General features: G+C 47.5%; 1 protein-coding gene across 6 annotated transcripts in view; it reads right to left on the reverse strand.

The window, feature by feature from the left end:
* The window catches only part of EHF (ETS homologous factor), a 42,809-nt gene that overhangs the window by 13,654 nt on the left and 7,606 nt on the right, over nucleotides 1–21,549 (reverse strand). For 4 of the 6 annotated variants that reach the window (XM_033410460.2, XM_004263997.3, XM_033410443.2 and 1 more), the window contains 3 exons: nucleotides 7,238–7,337; nucleotides 3,357–3,602; nucleotides 1,016–1,078 (listed from right to left, as the gene is read on the reverse strand). In XM_033410460.2, the coding sequence (XP_033266351.1) occupies nucleotides 1,016–1,078; nucleotides 3,357–3,602; nucleotides 7,238–7,334 (406 nt within the window). In that variant the 5' untranslated portion in view covers nucleotides 7,335–7,337. Of the gene's footprint in view, nucleotides 1–1,015; nucleotides 1,079–3,356; nucleotides 3,603–7,237; nucleotides 7,338–18,575; nucleotides 18,601–21,549 lie in introns of those variants that run through there. The other 2 variants (XM_033410450.2, XM_033410469.2) reach the window with 2 other exon arrangements.

Raw genomic sequence — 21,549 nt, forward strand, 5'->3', positions numbered from 1 at the left:
GGGCCAATTTCTGCCCCTAGTGACTCACAAATCACCCCAGGTCTAATATAGTCCTTGGTGACCGGCACGCAACCTGCAGGGAGGCCTGAGGCAAACTCCGTGGTTGGTCCATGTGGCCCACATTCTCACTGATGTGGACATGGGGAGTGACTTTGGAGCAGTGGCAGCTCCTATGGACTTGGGGGGACTTGCAGAGCTCTCCCTAGACTAAGAGGTCATAGGCCAAAGGTCACTATACAAAGACCTCTGATTGGTACAAGGCTCTAGGGCACAACTTCTCGAGGCAGTTACTGCCCCCTGCAAGTCCCCAGGGGAGACAGAAAGTCCCCAGGAGAGAGATTTTGGGGCAGAGGAAGGAGGGATGATTAGGCAGATGAAGGAGAACAAAAATGAATGTAGCTACTCTGGGCCTGCAGACCCTACTCAGAGCTCAGAATAGCGGCTTTTGTCTAAAAGTGTACTTAAGGCAGGAGTCAGTTCCACAGCTGCCTTTGGACATCCCTACAGAAACTCCAAGGTCCCCAGAAACTACAGTAACTACAACACCAAGTCCGAACCTTCCTCCTCCTTGTGAAACACACTCCCTCCAAGGGAGGAGGGGGAGAGGAGACACTGACCCTTCCTCTTCTCTCCCCTGGCTTCTCCTAACTTGGCCAAGTCCAATCCCCTGACTCTTTGTGGTGACAAGAAAGCCCACTTAGACTCTGCATTTTCTGGGCTCCTGGATCAGAGCCTGGATGTTCCCTTGACCAACCATGGGAAGCAGAGAAGTGTGGGCAGAATTAGGCTCACCATCAATCTTAGAAATCAGAAATAGTTGGCAGTCACTGGTCCCAAGGACGAGGGATGAGGCTCATGGCTGCCGGGCCAATTGGAGACAGCCAGGGAAGAGACATCCCTGGGTTTCCTGCCAAAGTACTGGCTCCGTCCCGCTCTCACACTCTCCCTCACACTCCCTCTCAGTTGTCCTCCGCAGGCCTTTGCCTACCAAGTTGGCTTATCTGCCACGACTCACCAGCTTGTTCGGTCTTGACGATGACATTGTGTGTGGACTGGAACAGGTCACTGCTGCACTGGCCTGTGAAGGACAGATTGGGAAACTCAGAGCGGGCCCACATGTAGCCAAAATGTGTTGCTTGACCAAGGATGAAGCTGGCTTCATGAAAGAGTTTCTGACAGTCCCACAGCATGGTCACCCTTCTTTGCTTCTGGGAGGGGGCTTCCCTCTCTGGATCTATAATCTCAAGCCTGGGGCCCTTGGCCCAGAAAATCAGTAGCTAGGGCACCAACATCAGATGGAATTATTTGGCCTTGTATAGAGAAGGCATCCAGTATGAAGGAAATAAAACTTTAGAAGTTGAAAGACCAGTTTTTCCACTAATAGCTGCAAGGTACTTCACCTTTCTTCATCTTGGTTTCCTCAACTGTATATTTCAGAGATTAAACTAGCTAAAGTCATTAGATTTCCTCTAAGGTGCTTTCACATACTAAGATTTGATACAAAATGCAAAGGAAACACAAGGAAAATCACCTTAATTCTTCTTTGATCTTAAATTTAATCAAACCCCTTTTGATTAGATCTAATCTATGAGCTATGTCTGGATAAGTGCAGTGATTCTTCCCTTATTTATGCCTGGCAACTTTTCTCCAGATGTATCATATATAAAAGCACATGTGAGTTCGTTTCATATGCTTTTCCTGCCCATCCAGATTATAAATATCTCAGGAGCAGAGGTCATGCTTGAATGTCTCTGACCTTCAGTTTTCCCAGATGAAAACTGCCCCTGTCAAATGGGTGCAATATTTATTTTCTCATAAGGTCACCAAATGAATCAATTCACTTAGAGTCCTCGTATAAGTAAATACTCAATAAATGGAAGTTAGAGGAATGTCTACAAAAAGGCAAACAACGAAACAAAGGTGAGAAATCTGGACATCAGGCATTCAGAGGCACCAGCAGCATGCAAGTCATGGAAGGCCAAAGATGGAAGGTCAAAGGTGGAAGGTCAAGGACGGCCACATCACCTCCCAGGCTTCCCTGCCTTGAGCTTCAATCAGGGCAAAGCTTTAAAGAGACAGAGACAGAGAAAGAGTTACCATTCCACTTGAGATGCTGCAAGTTGCTGTAGAGGAGCTGTCCCGCTGGATTTAATTGGAGGTGGGGAGGTAAATATTTTTAATTCTTCAAGTGTAAGTCTGCTCTTTCTGAAGATGCCTGGGGGTTATTTTTAGAGCTTTGTTTGGTTTGGTTCTAGTAAAAGAAAAAGGAGCAACCACCTCTGTGAGGTGGATGGGAAGTAGGGAGTGCCCAGGAGCTGAATGAGGTCATCTCAAATGACCACCACTTCTGCCCACTCCGAAGCCAGACGCTGGGTTCTCTTCAGTGTTGATGGCAGCTCTCTGGATCTGAATCTGGTTCACAGCCCTGGAGCTCATGCTTCCCAAAGCTCCAGCTACATGCCCAAACACAGATTCTGCTTAGACAGCATGCCCATTCCGATGTGGACAGGACAGCTCACTATTCATACATATCACTGCTTTCCAGAATAGTTCTCAGAGGAGCTAGTGTTTATAACCACTATCAGAAGAACCTTAGGCCCGTGTCAAGGACATTCTGCAAGATAGATGTCTACCCTACCAGCTCTTGCAAGCCAGTGTAGCACGTGTGCATGTGTGAATAAACTAGCACCAACGGACAGCCTTTAAATGGTGCCTGTCTATGTGCTAGGTGAGGCCTCAGGAAAGACACCTGGGGCTCTAGGGCAGCACCAATCCCAGAAATCACTGCAGAAACATCCCAGATGTGTCCAGACCATTCGTTTTAAGCCTTTTTTCGATTCAGGACCTTTTAAAAATCTGTTGTAGTATCGCAAGCTTTCTCCCCTCCCAAAAAACAAACTAGACCTAATTTTGCCTATTTTCTTACCACACTTACGTCCCATCTTAAGAACCTAGGTGTAGAAATTTTTTTAAAAAAATAGCCATGATGATCTTAACAAGCAAGGGATTGGGAATGAAACAATGAACCCCATTTGCAAGAGAAAGAAGTGGTTTTCTGAGAGTACCAAGTAACCTGTGAATACCCAGCTAACCTTTGTCTCCTTGGAAATTAACCATGTAAAGAGAGAATTACATTATGCTGGATTTGTATGGGATTAGACACACCTTGTACCGTAGGCTTCAAGCCTGTCCTCTCACCTCCCTTCTACTTCTCTGTCTCAGGAGACAGTAATTTGGAGGTGAGACCATCCTTGGATGCCCCTAAACAGGAGCCCTGCCAGCTGTGGAGTCTCTGCTCTTCCCAGATGGCTCCTAGCAGGGCAGAGAGACAGAGACAGAGACAGAGAAAGAGTTACCATTCCACTTGAGATGCTGCAAGTTGCTGTAGAGGAGCTGTCCCGCTGTCCCTGCCGCCCGGGTGAACTCCTGCAGACTCATGCTGCAGAGATGCTCGCCGTTGATGTCAAACTCCTGGAAAGGGATGCAGCTGGCATCCAGCTGGTTGGTGTCCAGGAGGTGCTGGAGCCATTCCCACACCTGGTACTTGGTCCAGTACTGAGGATGGATTTCATGCCACTGGCCTCCAAAAAACCCGCTGGAAACTGCAAAACAGGAGGCGGCCCTGTGAGTGACCTGTGTTTGTTTCCGAGCATGATCCCAGACGTGGGGATGCCCCTCTGGCTGCCAGACGTCACAGGGATCACAACCACCCTCGGCGTGCATCAGTGGGGATTGGAGCTTGAGATGGGCTCTGGAGAGGAGGCTCTAGGAAACGCAGTTCTTTCCCCAGTGGTGGTGGGAGCCAATCATTCAGCCTCCGTACATCTTCATTTTGTTCTCCATATACTTACCCCTGAGCTCTGGATGAGGACACAACACTTGAAATGCTCTGCGATCATGAGCTCTTTCCCCACCTCCCACAAACTACCATGAAAGCTAAAGCATTGCTACAGTTTCAACAGAGTATTAGCTTCTTGTCCACACCCACATAGTTGTCTCCTTCTCCCTCTCTCTCTCCCATTTATTTCTCTCTCTTACACTCACATATATACACATACATACCCAAAACTCAGACCATTTTCAACCAAAACTGAAGCTTGAGACTCAGGTTCTTTTCTCTGTGATGCCTTTGCTGCTCCCCAAAATGGTCCAGATGATTCATCTGCTCACGGTGCTGACATCCTCCCACCCCATACCGGTTATTACAGCCACTAGGATGTCACTTCCCTACTCAGCTACCTTCAGCAATTTCCCTTTATCCACTGAAATTAGGCCCCAAACTGCCAAGCCAGGCATTAAGGCTCTTCACTAACTATTCCTCAAGTGACCTTTTGCCTTTTTTCTATGTTGTTCTTTCAGCCCGGTTTGTATTCTACCTATCACTCCCTGTTGAATTTCTACCCAGCTTGCTGACCCTGACCACCCTATAAAGCCATCGCAGACTGACTGCTGAGGGCTGCTGTCCTCTGAAACTCCAGGAGATGCACTTTACATTTCTCCTAATGACGTTTGTCATGTTCTGCCTCTCTTGGTGGGACTCTAACTACAGTCCTGTTCTCCTTTGTAAATTGTATGCTCAAGGTCATGGACTCTATCTTACCCATCCTTGTATCTCCCATAAAAACTACCTCAGAGACTTTGCCATCATAGGTACTGTCTCTCTCTTTCTTTAGTAAATTTGGGGCTGAAGAAGAAATAACGTCGGTACCTGGAAGAGTTGTGAGGTGCATTCACAAGATGGTTAATTCAAGTACCGGTGAAGAAGAGGAATTCATTCAAGCCAATAACTATTACTGAGCTCACTATGGACTAACCATCTATGTACGTGACTCTCATACTCACTTAAGAGAACATGACGAAATCAGCCCAAAATCCTGGAGGGATGGAGAAGAGAGAACCAGCCTCTGGCGGCATGTAACCAGACTGAGAGAACTTATGATCCCCTTGAAAGCATGGGCCAAGGGAAGGAGCTCTCTAGTGGGCAAGGTGAGGGGCAAGGACAAGGGGAAAACCCTATTATAGCCCACCAAGCTGAAGGAGAGGAAGTCCAGCTGAGCATGACACACAGATATTCCCACAAACTCAAGGATAGACTAATAGAGGAATAGAGGAAAACGTAGCAAAAGAAAATGGTCCCTAACTTTTTCTTCAAGGTCATGCTAGATCAGTACTTCTCAAACTCTAATGTGATTCTGAATCACCAGGGAATGTGGTTCAAATGCAGATTCTGATTCCATAGACCTGGGGTGAGGCCTGAGTTTCTGCATTCCTAACAAGCTTCCCCAGGATGAGTATGATGCTGGTCAGTGGATACAGTTTGAATGGCAAGGAGCTACAGAGCTCCAAAAGGTTTGACCTCCACAATGCCTGTGGCCTAGCCCTCAACACCTCAGGAGGAAAGGCTGAAGGGGGAATGTTTCCAAGCCGGTCCCACCTGCCACTCATATTATGTGCCTTGCTCCTACTTCCTCATGGCCACACAAAAGCAGGCCTAAACCCTCAGCTTGGGCCCTAAAGGAGAAGCCAGCAGTGGAGGGGGAAGGGGCAGGGACTGGACGAATCTAGTCCCAAAATTCAATTACGTAGAAATATTCCCTAATACACCAACACTCAGAGCCTAGACCGGATGTCTCTATTTCCTCCCGACTTTTTGGTGTCCCACCAATACAGCTGTTTAAGGGTGGCCTACATTTTTTGCAGCTCCCCAAGTCTCTGTTCTTTTATTTTTTAATGAATTGTGTTGCTATGAACGTGCAGCTCCGGGTTTGTAAACAAGAGACAACAACTCTCGATAACCCCACACCAGGCCTGCGGGACTTTCTTCTCTCGATGTCACATGACGCAGATGAGAGGATGGCTCCTGACACGCAGCCTGTTAGAACTTGGCAGAACCCGAGACTTTTGTCTAAAGTTGACCAGGGGAGACTCCCCATCAGCCAGGAGACTCATCAGATTCCTGAAGCTTTGGGAAAAGCACTGAAAATCCTATGAGTTCAGCTCCTCTCTGGCATTCAACTGGCCTCCCCCATCAATCATGACCAGGAGCTGGGCCTTCTCTGGGGCCTCTGGAAGTTAGAGAGTAAAAAAGTGATGTTTAAATTCCACTCCCTGCTGACTACACTCCAGAGGGATGCTGCCTTAATCGAGGGTCCTAGGGCCTGGCATCCAAAGGATTGTGTGTTTCCCTGTTTGGAATCATGCTTCAAGGTCCCCACAAGGAACCTGAGTCCTGCCACAGGGAAGGTCATGCCCAGAAAAGGCAGCAGTTCAGAAGCACAGGTGATCAATAAGAGAAGGTCACCCATCCCCGCTTTCGACCACGTGTGGCTGGGCTTCCAAACTGGAAGGTGGAGCTGCCCACAGATTGGCCACTGCTTAAAGAATGCACCCCTTCCATCAGCCTCCCACTGCTGCTTCCCAGACTCTGCTCACCGATGGCCCATCTCCATTTTCTCAAGGGAAGCAAGTGCAGCAGAGTCTCTGCGGAGGAGATTAGCGGCAGGTATGGGGTGGGAGAAGGCCCAGAGCTCCCTACACCCACTGCGGTTCGGTGCACAGCAGTCTACGCAAACTGAACACCTTCACAATGGGGTGCGGTGCCCTGATTCAGCAGCAACTTTATTCAGTCCGGCTTCTACAGTAAGCCATGGGCTTGATCACCAAACCTTCTATAAGCCCCGCCACCAGGCCCTCCTTCTTCTAATCAATCGGTTCTAGATTAAAGCACCAAAGGCAGGCACACGGTCTCCTAACAACTCTCCCCTCCCTTTACAAAGGGAGGTCACCGGAAAATGAAATAGAAAGATTAAGCTGCTACAAGTCTCTTCTCCTTAACTTCCACGCTTCCATGCGACACACACACACACACACACACACACACACACACACACACACGCACACACAGTTTTCCATCCTATCCTATCTTGATATCCCAGCCAACACTATTAAAGTTGGCCTTCCTTTGGGGTGCCTCTTCTATCACCCTCTCTGCCAGGCTACCAACCTGGACCTTTGAATATTGGGGGAAAACCACGGAATATCTCAAATGGGCTTCTGGCTGAGGTCCTGGGGGGCCTGTGAGGACCTCCAGCATGAAGAGTTTTCTCCAGTCTCCCTGGACCCCACACCCCCCGGCTGAATAAAACCTGTATTTTTCATTAAGTTGGGAAGCGAAGCCTAATGAAAGCCGAGGAAGAATCCCCATGGGGAGTGACACTGGCCCCGCGCGGCCCCTTACCATTGCACGTGGGGTAGGTGTCTGTCCAGGCCGGCTGCTGGTGGAGAAGATTGCTGCTGGGAGTGAGATTCATCACACCACTTCCTTCCAGAATCATGATCTGTAAGGGGATCAAACAGGCCGTTCAGCCAGCGCCTCTCAGACAAACGTCATTTGAGAGTATAGATCATAGAGTGAATTTAGGAAAGAAGAAATAATTTGGTCCTTCCATCCATCGCCTGCGAAGCATGTTGCCACAGCCCTTTCAGTAAAAGCAAAACTCACTGGCAATTAACAATGTCCAGGTTCGATTTTCATATGCATGAGGCAAGATTTTATAGCCACCCATTCACAAATGAATAATCTCTGATCGGAATGAAACGGGAGGAAAATGGAATACTTGCTCACTGGGCGAGTCTGGCCAGCAGCCAATTTTTTTTTTTTTTTTTTAACAAAAGTGAAAATACCAAAGAGGTTTTTATTTAAAGTAAAATTTCAATCAATGAAAACCCAAATGGGTAGCAGAACAGACCCGGCACCTGTGCAGGAACTCTGACCTGAAATCAGACATTCACAAGTCCCAACACATCTGAGCAGCCTACACCTGGGCAGCCAGTAACTTTCCTCAGCACAAACGTCTGCCAGGGGATAGGCTCGTCTTGGAGGACATCAGCCATATTTGACCTAGAGTTTTTCAAGTATTTGGCTCCGCGATAATATTAGAAATCAGTTGGTTTTGGGGACAAGACACTGCCCCTTCCCTTCCTTCCTGGTAAAAATTCAGCCCCACGTTCCCTCTCCTTTTAGAGACCTGGAGAATACCGCAGGCTTCGAAGCTGATCTGAAGCTGACTTTCTCAGTCTGAGGGTTCATTTTCTCAGTAAAGGACCCAGGAGAAGAGGCTTTCTTCCATGAGCCTGTTTGGGTTTTTTAAAACATGTAAAAATTTTACACTTCAGAAATATTCACCTCAGTCGTCCAGCATCTACAGTCTTCCTACCCTCCAGGCAGGCGCCCTCCACCTTTCAGACTGAAAGCCCCAGAAGTGTGTTCAGTCATCCAAAGGATGAACAGCCTGTTTCCAGAGGATGACTGAGCATTACCCAGGGCCTCTAAGGGTAACCTGCTCTTTCTAAATGTTCGGGTAGGGAGAAGAGTCTAGCTTTAGAGGAGCAGATCATGGAAATGTTTCTGCCTGTATGGGGGAAATCTTGCATCTTCACGAGTCACCAACCTCTCCCAAACTGCCCAGCCAGAGTGGTTCCATCCCTCAAAACCTTTTCCTCTAATTTAGCTGGTGCTCCTCTGGTTCTATGTAGGGCTTGAGAGGGGAGAAGAGGGGTCTGGAAAAGGCATAAAAATTCATTCGTGCATTCATTTATTCAACAGATATTTATCAGCCTTGCAATGGGCTGGGCACAGTTTTAGGGACCAGGGATACAGCAGTGATTAAGAGTTGAACTAGGCTAAACAGGAACATTTATCATGATTATTAACATCATCCTGGTTGTTTGGCAAATAATTAGGCCTAAGTAGAAGGCAGGGGAAGGAAAGAGGGGGTGGGAATAGCAAACACTGTAACAGACCACAGGGTGCAGAGATGGCAACGCCGGATTCTACATGGTGGTACCATAGAGACGAGTTTCGAAGTCAGAAAGAGCGGGGGGTTTATCCCACGCTCTCACACTTACCTGCTAAAGTTGGTACTAAGTCGAACAAAAGTCACTAACCTCTCTGAACCCCAGTTTCCTCTTATGCAAAATACAGGTCGTCATACGTACCATGTGCATTGGTTAGAGCTTAAACGAGTTTCTGTACCTCGAGCGCTTGGCACAAAGTCGGACATGACCGCATGGTAGGCGTTATGAGGAGGAGGGTAGGTGTTATGAGGAGGTTATCTCTGGATAACCCAAGCCAGAAGCAACCTTGGGCCTCAGTTTCCCCACGCAAAAATTTAAAGAAGGTAAATTGCTTCTTAAGTTCGTTTCCAGAAATCTCTTTGATTCTCACTCTCAGAGAAAACCAACCCAAGTCGAGCCTTCTCCTCCTTCACAGGAACTGCACCTTTTCCCATCGAGCTTTCTACAGCAATTGCCCTAAGCGAAGAAGCCAAATGGGGGACTCCAAGGTACAAGAAAACTTCCAGGTCCCTAGAAGGGTGGCTGGGGGAGGGAGGAGGCATGGCAACGGCTCCTGTTTGCTCAAGGCCGGGCTTGTTCCTTGCCAGCATTTGCTCAACTACAAGCAGTAGACAGGTTACTGTTTAACCCTGAAGGGGCTGCAGCTCAGAGCCCAGCCCATCTGCCCTCCAGGCTGTGGGTAAGGGTGGGGTGGGCAGCGGCGGAGGCTTCCCTGAAATTCTTTCACAAGGGTTTGCCCGCAGGGCTGTTTCAAAGTGGCCATTTCAGTGGAAGCCAGACCTGCCGGGGCCAACTAGGACCCACCTCCTCAGCCGGCTGGCCCAGACCTTCTGCTCACCACTTCCCAAAAAACTAGAAGGCAGGGTGGTGTGAGGACTGAACGCCTGGCTTTGAAGTCAGGGAGAGGTGGGCTCAGAACCTACTTCCCCTGCTCACTGTGGGTGACCTTGAGCAAGTTCAAGTCTGCCTAGCCTACATCTTTCTGATCCTCACTTTCCCGCCCTGTAAAATGGGAACAACCCAGACGCAGAGGGCTGTGGGCATCAAATGAGCTTGTGCATGCAGAGAGCCGAGTGGGTACTAAGGAACAATTCAATAAATGTCGCATGACCATGTGGGCCAGTTTTCCTCTTAGGACCGAATGCCCACCAGCCCCTTTCCTCCAGGCAGACATCATTTCTCAGCACGAGGCACCCAGAACTCTCAACCCACAGAGAAGCCCTGAGGACTACAAGGTCACGGCTGCCCGGTCGCCACCTGGCCCCCAGGAGGCTGCGCGCGCTCCCTGCCGGTACCCCCTTTCCAAGGGAAAGCAGCTGGCAGGGTGAGGGGCCCCTTTTTACAGGGCACAGGAAATGGTTACTGCCCATAAAAGAGTTTATGTCGCTTATTCCTTAGTGAGTCAGAGTTCACCGAGGTCACCCGGGCTTGTGAGGAAAGAAGATCAGTATTTTCAACCCAGCTTGGGGCTGCAGGGACAGCGCCCTTAGCGTGGGCACCGAAGGCCCCCCACCTCGGGGCCAGCATGGCGGAAGGCCTTTCACCAAGTCCTACCCCCTCGGAGGCCCAGCTCTTCAGGTGTAAAATGAGGACATTTGCCCCCCAGCAGCCTTATAGGACTGTTGAAAAGATCAAATGAGATAATGGATAATAAATGTGCCTTGCGAATTGTTTTAAAAAAAAAGCATTATGGGCTTCCCTGGTGGCGCAGTGGCTGAGAGTCCACCTGCCGATGCAAGGGACACGGGTTCGTGCCCCGGTCCGGGAACATCCCACATGCCGCGGAGCGGCTGGGCCCGTGGGCCGTGGCCGCTGAGCCTGCGTGTCCGGAGCCTGTGCTCCGCAATGGGAGAGGCCACAACAGTGAGAGGCCCGCCTACCGCAAAAAAAAAAAAAAAAAAAAAAAGCATTATTATAATCAACTCACCCACACTCCCATATATGAATATAAACTTTCTATGGTACATGGTGATTACTTTATGGGGTATAAAAAGCAACCCTTTTCATTAAAAAGTAAGGGAATTATTTAATGCTGCTCTTTAAGCTTTCTACTTTACCTTCAGCATAGCTTTTATTAGTTTCTTTCAAAAGAAAAATATATCAAGTGTGGGAGGTAGAGACTTTGGAATCTCTGAGGCCCGGGTTGGAATCCAGGCTCCCCATCTTTCAGCAACGTGACCTTGAGTATGTTACCCTTTCCCAGCTCAATGTCTTCAATGATTTCAAAGGGGAAGTCGGGGAAAGTGGATGTCCTCCAAGCCTAAGGGCTGTTTGGAAGGATAAATAATATCATGGATTTAAAGGTCCCTAGTCCGATGCCAGAACACATGTCCTTATTTAAAATCAGTTTCTTTTCCTTTCTTTAAACATCAGTTCTCAGGGTGTCGCTCTAACACATTTTACTTCTTCCAAGATTGGAAGAAGTAAATTCAGAGCCTAAGTAAGAAGGTTCCACCCTTCGAGCCAAAAGCAAGCTGGGAAAAGGATCTATTTGGCCTCATCTCCAGCTCGAGGGAGAATTCTAGGGGTGAAAAGCAGTTTCTCAACCTCAGCACGACTGGCATCTTGGTCCAGGATGGTTCTTTGTTGCGGAGACGACGTGTGCATTGCAGTATGCTTAGCTGCGTCACTGGCCACTAGATTCTAGCAGCACTCACCCACCACCCGCCTGAAAAATGTCCCCGGAGGCAAATCACCCCCATGTGTGAACACCAGTCAAATGAGAGCCTGTGGAGGTGACAGCTCAGGCTTTGATCTCGCTGTGTGGTGACCTTGCACTGTTTTCTATCCTTTCTGAGCTGCTATAGCCTCTCCCAGGAAACAGCCATGGCATTAGTATTACCACGTAGGCTTGCTGGAGGACTGACTGAGATAAGGGACTGCGAGGTCCCCAGCACAGCGCCTGGTCACGCTGGGTAATTGCCTCCTAGGTAGAAATTTAAGAAAATGCACTGGGTATCAGGCCCACCTTTGTCTATTCCCGCATGGTATGTATTCTGGGAACACAGCATAAATTACTACTTGGGCTATTAAAAACCGCACACCAGAAAAAAGGTAAATCTTAACTGAAACCGAAAGAGTGAAATGCAATGTGGGTGGTGCGGCGTTTTTCCATCTGCATTCTCTTATCCCCCCTCCGTGTATACAAACAATCGGAGGGAACTTTTTGACCCCTGGGATTGTCCTGACTTCCACATTCGCCCCAGACATCACCCTTTGCACGGCAGTTCTAGAACTGACACTTTGGGTGACCGAAGTCCGGAGCCACGCGTGGGACCCAGTCGACTACAGTAGACGGCATCTCATGCCAGCCTTCCAGCCAGGACCCATTCCACCTTAGGCAGCAATTCCCTGGCAAACAATGAGCTACTAAGGTTTGACCAGTCGGAACCCATTTTGGCAGAGAGACGACACCGTGCCGTGCTGGGGCGGCCACAGACACCCTTTACTCGCCTACTTTGTTAAGCGGCAGTTCGGAGTTAAACACAAATTCCCACAGAGCCCTAAGATGCTAGGGTCTCAGACCACTGCTGGGCCACCCACGCATAAAGGCGATCTACCACCTCTGTACCCTCCCTGCCAGACCTTTATCAAAGGCTAAACTCCCTTCGAGCACCAGCTTGACCACCATGCACAGGGAGGACCAATGGATCGGGGTGGAGGCCATCAGAGCACTTGGCCTGACCCTAAAGTTTAAGAGTCTCACATTTTAGCTGCTGCTCGGTGGCACAGATGGGAACGCATGAGAAAGAGTCCCACTAGCATCTGGGTTGAAAGGGCATACTCAAGGTGTGAGGACCTTCAAACCCAGCCCGATGTTGCTGCATTTCTGGAGGGCAGCTCTTACAGTGACTCAGATGGCGAGGCTTGAAATCCTGACTCTGCCCCTTGGCAGGCTGTGTTGACCTTGGGGAAGTACCATCCCCTCTAAAGTCTCAATTTCCCACTATGACAGAAAGTGGGGGAAATGGAGTTGATGTGCGGATTAAATGAGAATGTTTAATGTGTGAGAATGTAAAGTTCTCACACATTATCTCATACGTGGCAAGTACCCAGGAAATGTTAGCAGCTATCATGGGGTCTGCCCAGGGATCTCTCTCTAAACTGTGCTGGTTGGTTTGGGTGACATTCTTGGGGTCGGGTTAGACCCTTCAGGGGCAGGATGGTGTAATGGTGGGGAGCCCCAGGCTCTGGAGTCAGATGGCCATGGTTCAATCCCTGGCTTTGCCAGTTTACTAATGGGGCAAGCTTGGACAAGTGATTCAACGTCTCTTGAAGGTCTCATTTTCCTCATTGATAGAATGGTATGAAAAGTGTTGATAGATGATATGAAAAGGGTTGTTGAAAGACAAAATGAGATGATACCAGTAGAGTGCTTGGAAAAGCGCTTGACACATATTAAGTACTTGGTAAATTTAAGCTGGTCTTTATAATCATTATTATCATTTCTTTATTGTGCTGGGGCTATTATTTTGTTGAGTCTCCAAGGAGGAAATTGAGGGTTTAACTCACTTCAAGCAAGGCTTCTAACTTCCATCTACGTAATATTCAGCAACCCCAGCTGGCTGGCACAATCTAGCCTAGGGCTGGACTCGTGCCTCCCCACTCCCCATCCTGGGCTGCTGGGCAGACGCACCATTAGGCTGAGCCGTGAGTGGCATCTCTCAGCCCCTGCTCACAGAAGCCGCGCTCCCCTGTTCTGGGCATGCATCCTTCCTTCTCCCCTTCGTCCCACCAGGCACACGCTCCCTGAGGCTGCCAGGAACGGTGGAAGGGCACCCCTCTGCAGGCCTTGGGTTACCACCCGGCATTGTGCTCTCACACACCATGGTTGGTTGGCAGGTGCACAGGAGAGCAGCACATCCAAAGTGGGATCTCCTGGCAGAGAATGGCCAGAGGATCTCTCTATCCTACAGGGTCCCTTAGCACATGAACTGCTCATTTACTGGAAGAAGGTGGTCTGGGATTTGAGCTCATGGGAACAGAAAAATGAGGGGAAGGAGGCACCTCTGGGACTTTGACAAGGGACCAGAGTCATGCACTCCAGAACCCAGGAGCCTCTGCCCAGTCTCGGGACTCCTACCAAGGCCAAGAACTGCTCCACTGGTCTCTCTTCTTAAACACACAGAGAGAACCTGCTAGCAGAGACAAACGCAGCCCAGCTTGGGCTCGCTTATCTGGAGCAAGGTGTGTCTTTTGCTCTGTGGTGAGGTAACTGAGACCAAGGACAAAATGCTGTAAAAATGAAAAAGAAAAAAATAATAGTAATAATAATAGTAACTATACTATAGTAGCTAGGGTTTATTGAACATTTAAAATGTGCTGGCTCTGTGTTAATAGTTTTAAATACATTGTCTCAGTCAATATTCACAATTACTCTGTAAGGCATTATGTCATTTAACAGATGGTTTATCCGAGGCTCAGAGAGGTTGGATAACTTGTTCAAGCTCACACAGTTTCGAAAGAATTGAAGCTAGAAGAGAATTCAAACTCCAAGGGTCTAGCAACAAACCCTGGGGACTTTCATCTGGGGCCTCACACCTTTACCAGGTTTCTCCAAGATTACAAAATTCTCTGGTTCATTCAATCATGCAGTGTCCCTGATTGAAACCCTTTTCCTTTTTGCCAGAGCAACCCAAAGCCGTCACTCTTCTCAATATATTCAAGAGTTCTTTTTAGAATGAAAGGGTAGAAATCTGTCTTCATTCTGTCATACCTACCATATACTCAGGTAGGAATATTTAGGGTAGGAAAGCTGGGCCAATTTTACTCTTTTAGCCATTAATTACAGATTTATAGCCCTATATATTTATATACACACACATTTACATGCATATATATACATGAGTATATTTGCACACATATATAATATAACCTCTCCTTTTATGACTCAATAAAGTTATTTTTATTTTATATTTTGGAAATAAACTGGTCCATAATTCTTTGTGCTTCATCTGAATTAGCTCTCAGTCCAGAAAGTAGGGTTTGCTCTTTCTGGGAGGGTAAAGATACACTGGGAGCCACCAGGACCACGAGCAGACCACAAGCAGGGCTTTGCCTGTATTCCCTGTTCCCAGCCCCAGGGGACTGAGAGTCAAAGCCATGGTCTGCCTTCTTCCCAGCTCCTTGATACCTTCAACCACAACATCCCCAAATGGCCTCAGACCTGGCTGCCTTGTGTGGGTATTTTTACTCCTCAGGCCCGAGGAGCAATTAGACATTGTAAATAATTACTTTTGCAATGACAGTAATATCTAAACCATTCTCGGTCCTTAATCAAAGTTACCCGCAGGTGAATTCACAGCATTTGCCTGAAGGATGTTGCAACATATTACCGACTTCCTGTTTCAATATGACTATCATTTCAAGAGAACTACTCCCAACGAGGAGAAAAGAAAATTCAAGTACATGTGAAATCTAACTGAATGTAATACAGACAATCATTTGTGTTTTCCAAATGAATTAAAATGTGAATCAAGCTTGGGGAATGTATTTGATCCTCTCGGGATTACATCACAGGTAATTTCATACCCTCATAATGTGTTTTGAAGCAGACATTTCATGTTCCCAGGGGCAACATCAGAAGCATTATTCCTGGGCTTTCAAGCGTTTTCATGAGCAATGATGCCATATTGGGAGGCCAAGAGCTGATCCATTATAGATACACTTTACTGACTGTGAACCATTTGGAAATATACACAGGAGGCTGATCTTTATCAGTCTCGGTGCCGGATGGAGACAAGATGCAGATCCTGACATGGACGGGCACCAGAGTTGATCAAAAAACAAGATTACCTTTCATGACCCCAGGAGCCTCATCAATTTCGTTCAGATATGACAAACTAAGAAAAATAGGGCAAACTTTGAAGCATAAAAGGTCACAGAGTCTTTTGAGACCTTAAGAGAAACTAGGGTTTTCTCCTCTTCAAAATGCACACCAGGTTTTGCACGTATTTCGTGGGCCCCAGGCCCTCTAGAGACCGTCCACTGACCCCTGCAAATCTATGGACACCGTGGATCTTTAAAAAAAAAAAACACAACTCTCTTGCTCTCATGTTGGATTGAAATGTAAAGAAAACTTTGCAGTGGAGTTAGGGATGGGAGACAAGTCTACTCCGACCTCTGAGAGAAGGCCTGAGAGATTCTATTCTTGTTCTTACTTGACATGGGTGTTGCCTAGTTTTCCTATGGTGACACCAGGAGGGGCCCCACTGTCCCTCTCCGTCGGCACCTAAAGTAGGGATCGTGCTGCATCCAGGAGGGTCATTCGGGACCTCTGTTTGAAAATGCAGTGAAGAATTCACCATCCTCCCCACCACCCTGAACCTCAGGATCTCTCTCCCCACTAATCCTCGATCTCTATTCTAAAACCAAATAATCACAAAGTAAAGATCATATAGAAAAAACAAAAACATCCAAAAACAAACAAAAAACCAGGCCTACTTTTACAGCCCTAGGTCTCCGTAGGTCTTTGGAAAGGTACAGGTATGGGGACTAGAGGATTACATTTATGGCCCTTATTCTCCTACTTGGCTGATGAGGCCGCACACGTGTTTCTCAAAGGTTGGTCTATAGGCCACCTGTATCATCATCACCTGAGGAGAAGTTAAATTTGAAGTTTCCTGAGGTCCCGTCCAGACCGTGAATCAGAATCTACATTTTTGAGACCCTCCCTTCACGAATCCTTAAGCGCTCTCACAGCTGAGAGCTTCTGGCCAAAGATTCATCTACTTGCCTTCTCTCGATTTCCCACAACAAGATAACAAACTCCAGCAGATATCAGCCCTAAAAGAAACATCCATAAACACCAGGAAATCTTTGTAAAGTCAGAGACAATACATTCAATCCGAAGAACTCAAGCTCCAGTTCATCTGCGGAGATTCTATCACTGTATTATTTGCAAACTTGAAATAAAGCTGTCCCTAATGTCCAGTACCACCAAATGGTTCAACGCAACAGTGCTCAACGAACTTACACGTATGAGTCTCTGAAGGCCAAACAAACAAAGCCAGCATTTGCAGAGGATTTTTGTAATGATAATTTCCATCAAGGGAATCTCATGGCTGGCTGAGTCACCCCTTATCCCACCCCCCACCCCCACCCCACCTCAGCTCTTCCAAAGTTTACTTAACCACTTTGGATTTCAGACCTCATACCGAAGAAAATTAGTATCTTAGCCTTTGGCAGAGAGAAACAAACAAGGAATGTTTGTCCCACAGGTATAAATATTTATCCCCTCCAATTAATACATATTTCTTGACTGTCTACTAGATGCTAGGCACCGTGCTGGGAGCTGGGGGCACGACAGTGAACAAAACACAGAAGCTGCCCTGCTCAATTGGACTATCCAGAGAGGACACCACTTCTGAAAACCACAGTAGCTCTTTCCAAAATCATCTGACCTCATTCGCCATCTCCTGCTGGGGTTACCATGGAACCAGAGGAGACAGAGCCTGGCAACCTGCTCTGGCATTTGGAAATCACCAAGCTTGGAAAGAACTTCACCTCCATTTAAAAACAGGACTGATGGGCTTCCCTGGTGGCGCAGTGGTTGAGAGTCCGCCTGCCGATGCAGGGGACGCGGGTTCGTGCCCCGGTCCGGGAAGATCCCACATGCCGCGGAGCGGCTGCGCCCGTGAGCCATGGCCGCTGAGCCTGCGCGTCCGGAGCCTGTGCTCCGCAACGGGAGAGGCCACAACAGTGAGAAGCCCGCGTACTGCAAAAATAAATAAATAAATAAATACTAAAAAATAAAAACAGGACTGATTCTCCTCTCTCCAACAACCCCAAGCCCTCACCTTCACAGGAAACCCTCACCAAGACCTGGCGTTGGCAGCCATGAGTTTCACACGAAGCAGCTTCAGCCAAAACCAATCTCCACTCAGGGCAGAATAAAGCGGTTGGTTGTCTGGACGGCTGAATGTCTCTCCCCGAGACAATGGCGTGTTTATGTGTCGGAGGGTTGGGGGCAGGTTAACATAAAACCCACCGTAAACAGAGCTGTTCATTCTGTTGCTGGCAGGGGCTTCTGTTATCTTCTGAATACCTCCCAGAGGGTATGAGCCCTACCTTTGCATTTGAGTTGGCAGCAGAGTTATTTTTTTGCACCTGTTGCTCTGCTCCAATAACAACGCAGTTAAGCATTGATTTGTTGGAAAATAAACAGAAAAAAGCAAAGAAAGGCATCTGCCCAAACAGCCTGAGCTGGTTTGACAGAGCGTTCATGCCAATTTGTTTTTCCTATAAAAATCAAAGAAAAACCTACACTTTCACTTTGGATGCTACCCTCCCACTCCCTCAGAAGAAAAGGTGGTATCGAAGAGGCCAGCCAGAGCTGGCAGGGCCAAGGAGCCAGAATACACTGTACTTTTCCATCGGCTGGCTCTGTGAGGGCGCTGAGGGGTGTCCAAGATCTGCAGAATGCCATGGCCAGCCTCCAGCCAGCCCAGGTTAAGATCCGGAGTCAGATTAACAAGGGCGGAGAAGGGGCTGCTGGGGTATGATCAAAACCCACACCACACTCTTCCAAATGGTTGACTTCTGAAAGTCAATATGGTTCAAGTAGTAGGTGTGGCCTATGGGTACCTCCCCAAGCAGAGACTCAGCCTGCTTCTCCCAAAGACTTCTTCATCCAGCCCTGGGCGGCAAGCAAAGTTCGAAAACTCCAGGTCCCTGGACCATAGCTTTCCCAGTGGGGAAGGGAGGTTAGCCATACCTACCTCCAAGGCAAGATGTATGGACTCGCTCACGTCCCGCCAAGCGACTTGATGTGTCACGTCCCCAGTGGAAAGGACCTAAGATGTTCACAGTGTGATGCCTGCATTAATTCAAGCATCATCGTGCTCTCATTTCTCAACGGTTTGTCAATATCCCACGAGGAGCTCAAGCCAAAAAGGGCCACAAAGAGCTAAACGAATCACTCAGATGGAGATCATGACAATACTAATTAAGCAGTGACATCATCACCCACCCTTTAGCGCAGTGTCAGAAGAAGCCTCTTAATATCTCTTTTTAAGCCTTGAGCAGAAAGCCTAGGACGTGGGCCAGGCTCACTGTTCCCCGAGATGACCACTTCCCCTCAGCTTTCTCTCGGCTGTTGGGCCTTCATTATCACCAGACTACTGGCTTAATGGGGGAGTCACAGCAGTGGGGGAAGGCCTCGGAAACGCCGCTTCTCGAGGAGCGTTACGAACAAGGTGTTCCGACAGAAGAGGGATATGCCTGGCTGAGCATTCCCAAGCATTCTTGTCATGAGCAGGGCAGGGAGTGGAGCGCCTTGGAACCAAACTGGGCAGCCAGAAAAATAAAAGATTTAACAACACCCTCAGTTGACTGAAAAATAAATAAGACCAAGGACACAAGAATGCGGGAAGGGTGGAGGGAGGTAAGAGGTGGGAACCGCAGCCAGGCAGGGGTTGGGATGGACTGGGACAATGGATTTGACCATGTTGAGATTCAAGCGTCTTCCCAGAGAAAGACTAAGATGACCCAGCCAAGGAAAGATCAACAGCCACCAATTTAGAATCTCACAGACTGAATAATTACAACACAGCAGACAAAATTATGACGAGGATGATAGTTTATATTTATTGAGTGTTAACGATGTGCCAGGAATTGAGCTAGGCTTTACAGGAAGTTCCTCACTCGATCCTTGCAATAGCCTCAAATGTTGGTACTAATATTAGCCCCACTTTACAGGTAAGGAGGCACAGAGAAGTTAAGCAACTTACCCAAAGACACAGAGCTAGTAAATGGACTGGATATATTATAATAAATGTATTGGAGTGTGGCAGGAAAGTGCAATACAACTCTTGTAGCTTTGAAAATGGATCCTTGTATTTCCAAAGACGAGGAAGATGTCTCTTTAGGATCGCTTACTTTTATTTTTGAACTTGAGATCCTTTAATTTTTTCCCTAAATGTGAACAAGAGGCATACTAAGCATCCTTGTGCCCTAATATGAAAGTTCTCTTAGTGTCCATCAGTGTGGATGCTACAGAAGCACCAGTTCACCGCCACGCAAATCCATTTGTCAAAACTTCAGCCCGGCTTCCTGCTGAAAGGCCCAGACTGACTCAGGAGTTGGGCTTGGCTGCTTGAAGCCACCTCAGACTTATTAGCCATGATAAAAGAGCAATAATAATAACAAGGAAACAAACTGTTGAAAAATTAAGGGAAATTTATGCCTCCTTTGGAAAAGCATCTGATGACTGAGCTGTCACTCAAAGGCCCTGATATCAGACCTGCTGTGTTGTGGACGTCACACCCACAAGGGGAGGACTGTGAATGTGTCACTCTGAGAGCCTGCATTCCATCACTCAGAGAAGAACTCTAGGGAAGTCCACCCCATCCTCCAACAGGCGCATGACCCTGCAGCAGTTTGTAAAAACGTAGCCATAAAACACAGACAGAACTTCATTAGACTCGTTCCAGTATCATCTTTGCACTTAAGAAACAAATAATATCTGAATTTTCTCACGAATTAGAGGATCTCCTCTTTAGAAGAAATAGGGTTTTCTCTTCGTACAGGCAATCATTAAATGACAATAGACAAGAAAGCCGTGTTCCTTTTTAGTGCCATCCTACAAGAACAATAGACTCTCAGCAACCCAAGTCTCATTTTTCCTTCCAAAACACACTTTGCTCCGCGTCTCCTATCTCACTGCCCTGTGGATTAAGCCCTCTGGAAAATAACAAATGAAAATACTCCTCAACAAGGCAAGCAACTGCCTATCAGAAATGTTTTCTAAGGAATCCAATCCCTTCCAGCCAATTATTCATCCCTCCCATTGCTTCAGTGGACACCTTTGACACTCAAACAAAATGACCCAACTCAAAACACCCAAGGTCAGCTAGATGATCACGATGAGAATGAGTAGGGCCTCTCCCAGCAACTTCCCGGCTTGCTGGCTTCCCAGCATCAGGAGCTGTCACAAGTTTGAATAATTTCATCACATCCAGAGGGAGGCCCAGCTACATAATTTGCAGGGCTTGGTGCAAGGGAAAATTCGGAACCCCTTGTTCCAAATGTATTAAGAATTTCAAGACAGCCACAACAGAGCATTAAACTAAGCACAGGTGCTTCCTAAGTGTTGGACCCTGTGTGACTGCATTTGCTCTATCCCACTGACACCGGCCCTGTCCCCGGGGTCAGTCCCAACTTTTGCCTTCACCTGAACCCTTGCTCTATCATCATGGAAGGCAGGGGGAGTCTTTGCTGTCTAAAGCTTTTCTGTCTAAAGCTCCTAAAGTAGTTAGGAGAATTAAATGAAATACGACATTGAACATGTCTGTAACAGCACCTGGCTTACAGCAGGCACTCAACAAATGTTAGCTAGTATTATTATTGTTGTTGTTATTATTATTATTTTCATTATGCCAAGGTCCCTCGACAGCTCCAAAGCTACCCATAGGCAAGAATGATGGGTGGGAAGAAAATACAGCCCATTTCGATAGAGACCATCTATTAGCTACTGCTGTTCAGAAGTCATTTCATTAGCTCTGTGTGAAAGAGTGCTATAAATTAGGCATTCTTAGCCTTCTCTTTATACCATGGACCCATTTTACACAGTCTGCTGAGGCTTATAGACCCCTTCTCAAAAGAATGCTTTTAAAATGACAATGTAAAATAATAAGGTTAGAAAGGAAGTTTATCTTGAAATACAATTATCAAAATACTTTAAAAATAAATGTG

This window comes from Orcinus orca, chromosome 8, assembly GCF_937001465.1.
Source record: "Orcinus orca chromosome 8, mOrcOrc1.1, whole genome shotgun sequence".
NCBI classification, from domain to species: Eukaryota; Metazoa; Chordata; class Mammalia; order Artiodactyla; family Delphinidae; genus Orcinus; species Orcinus orca.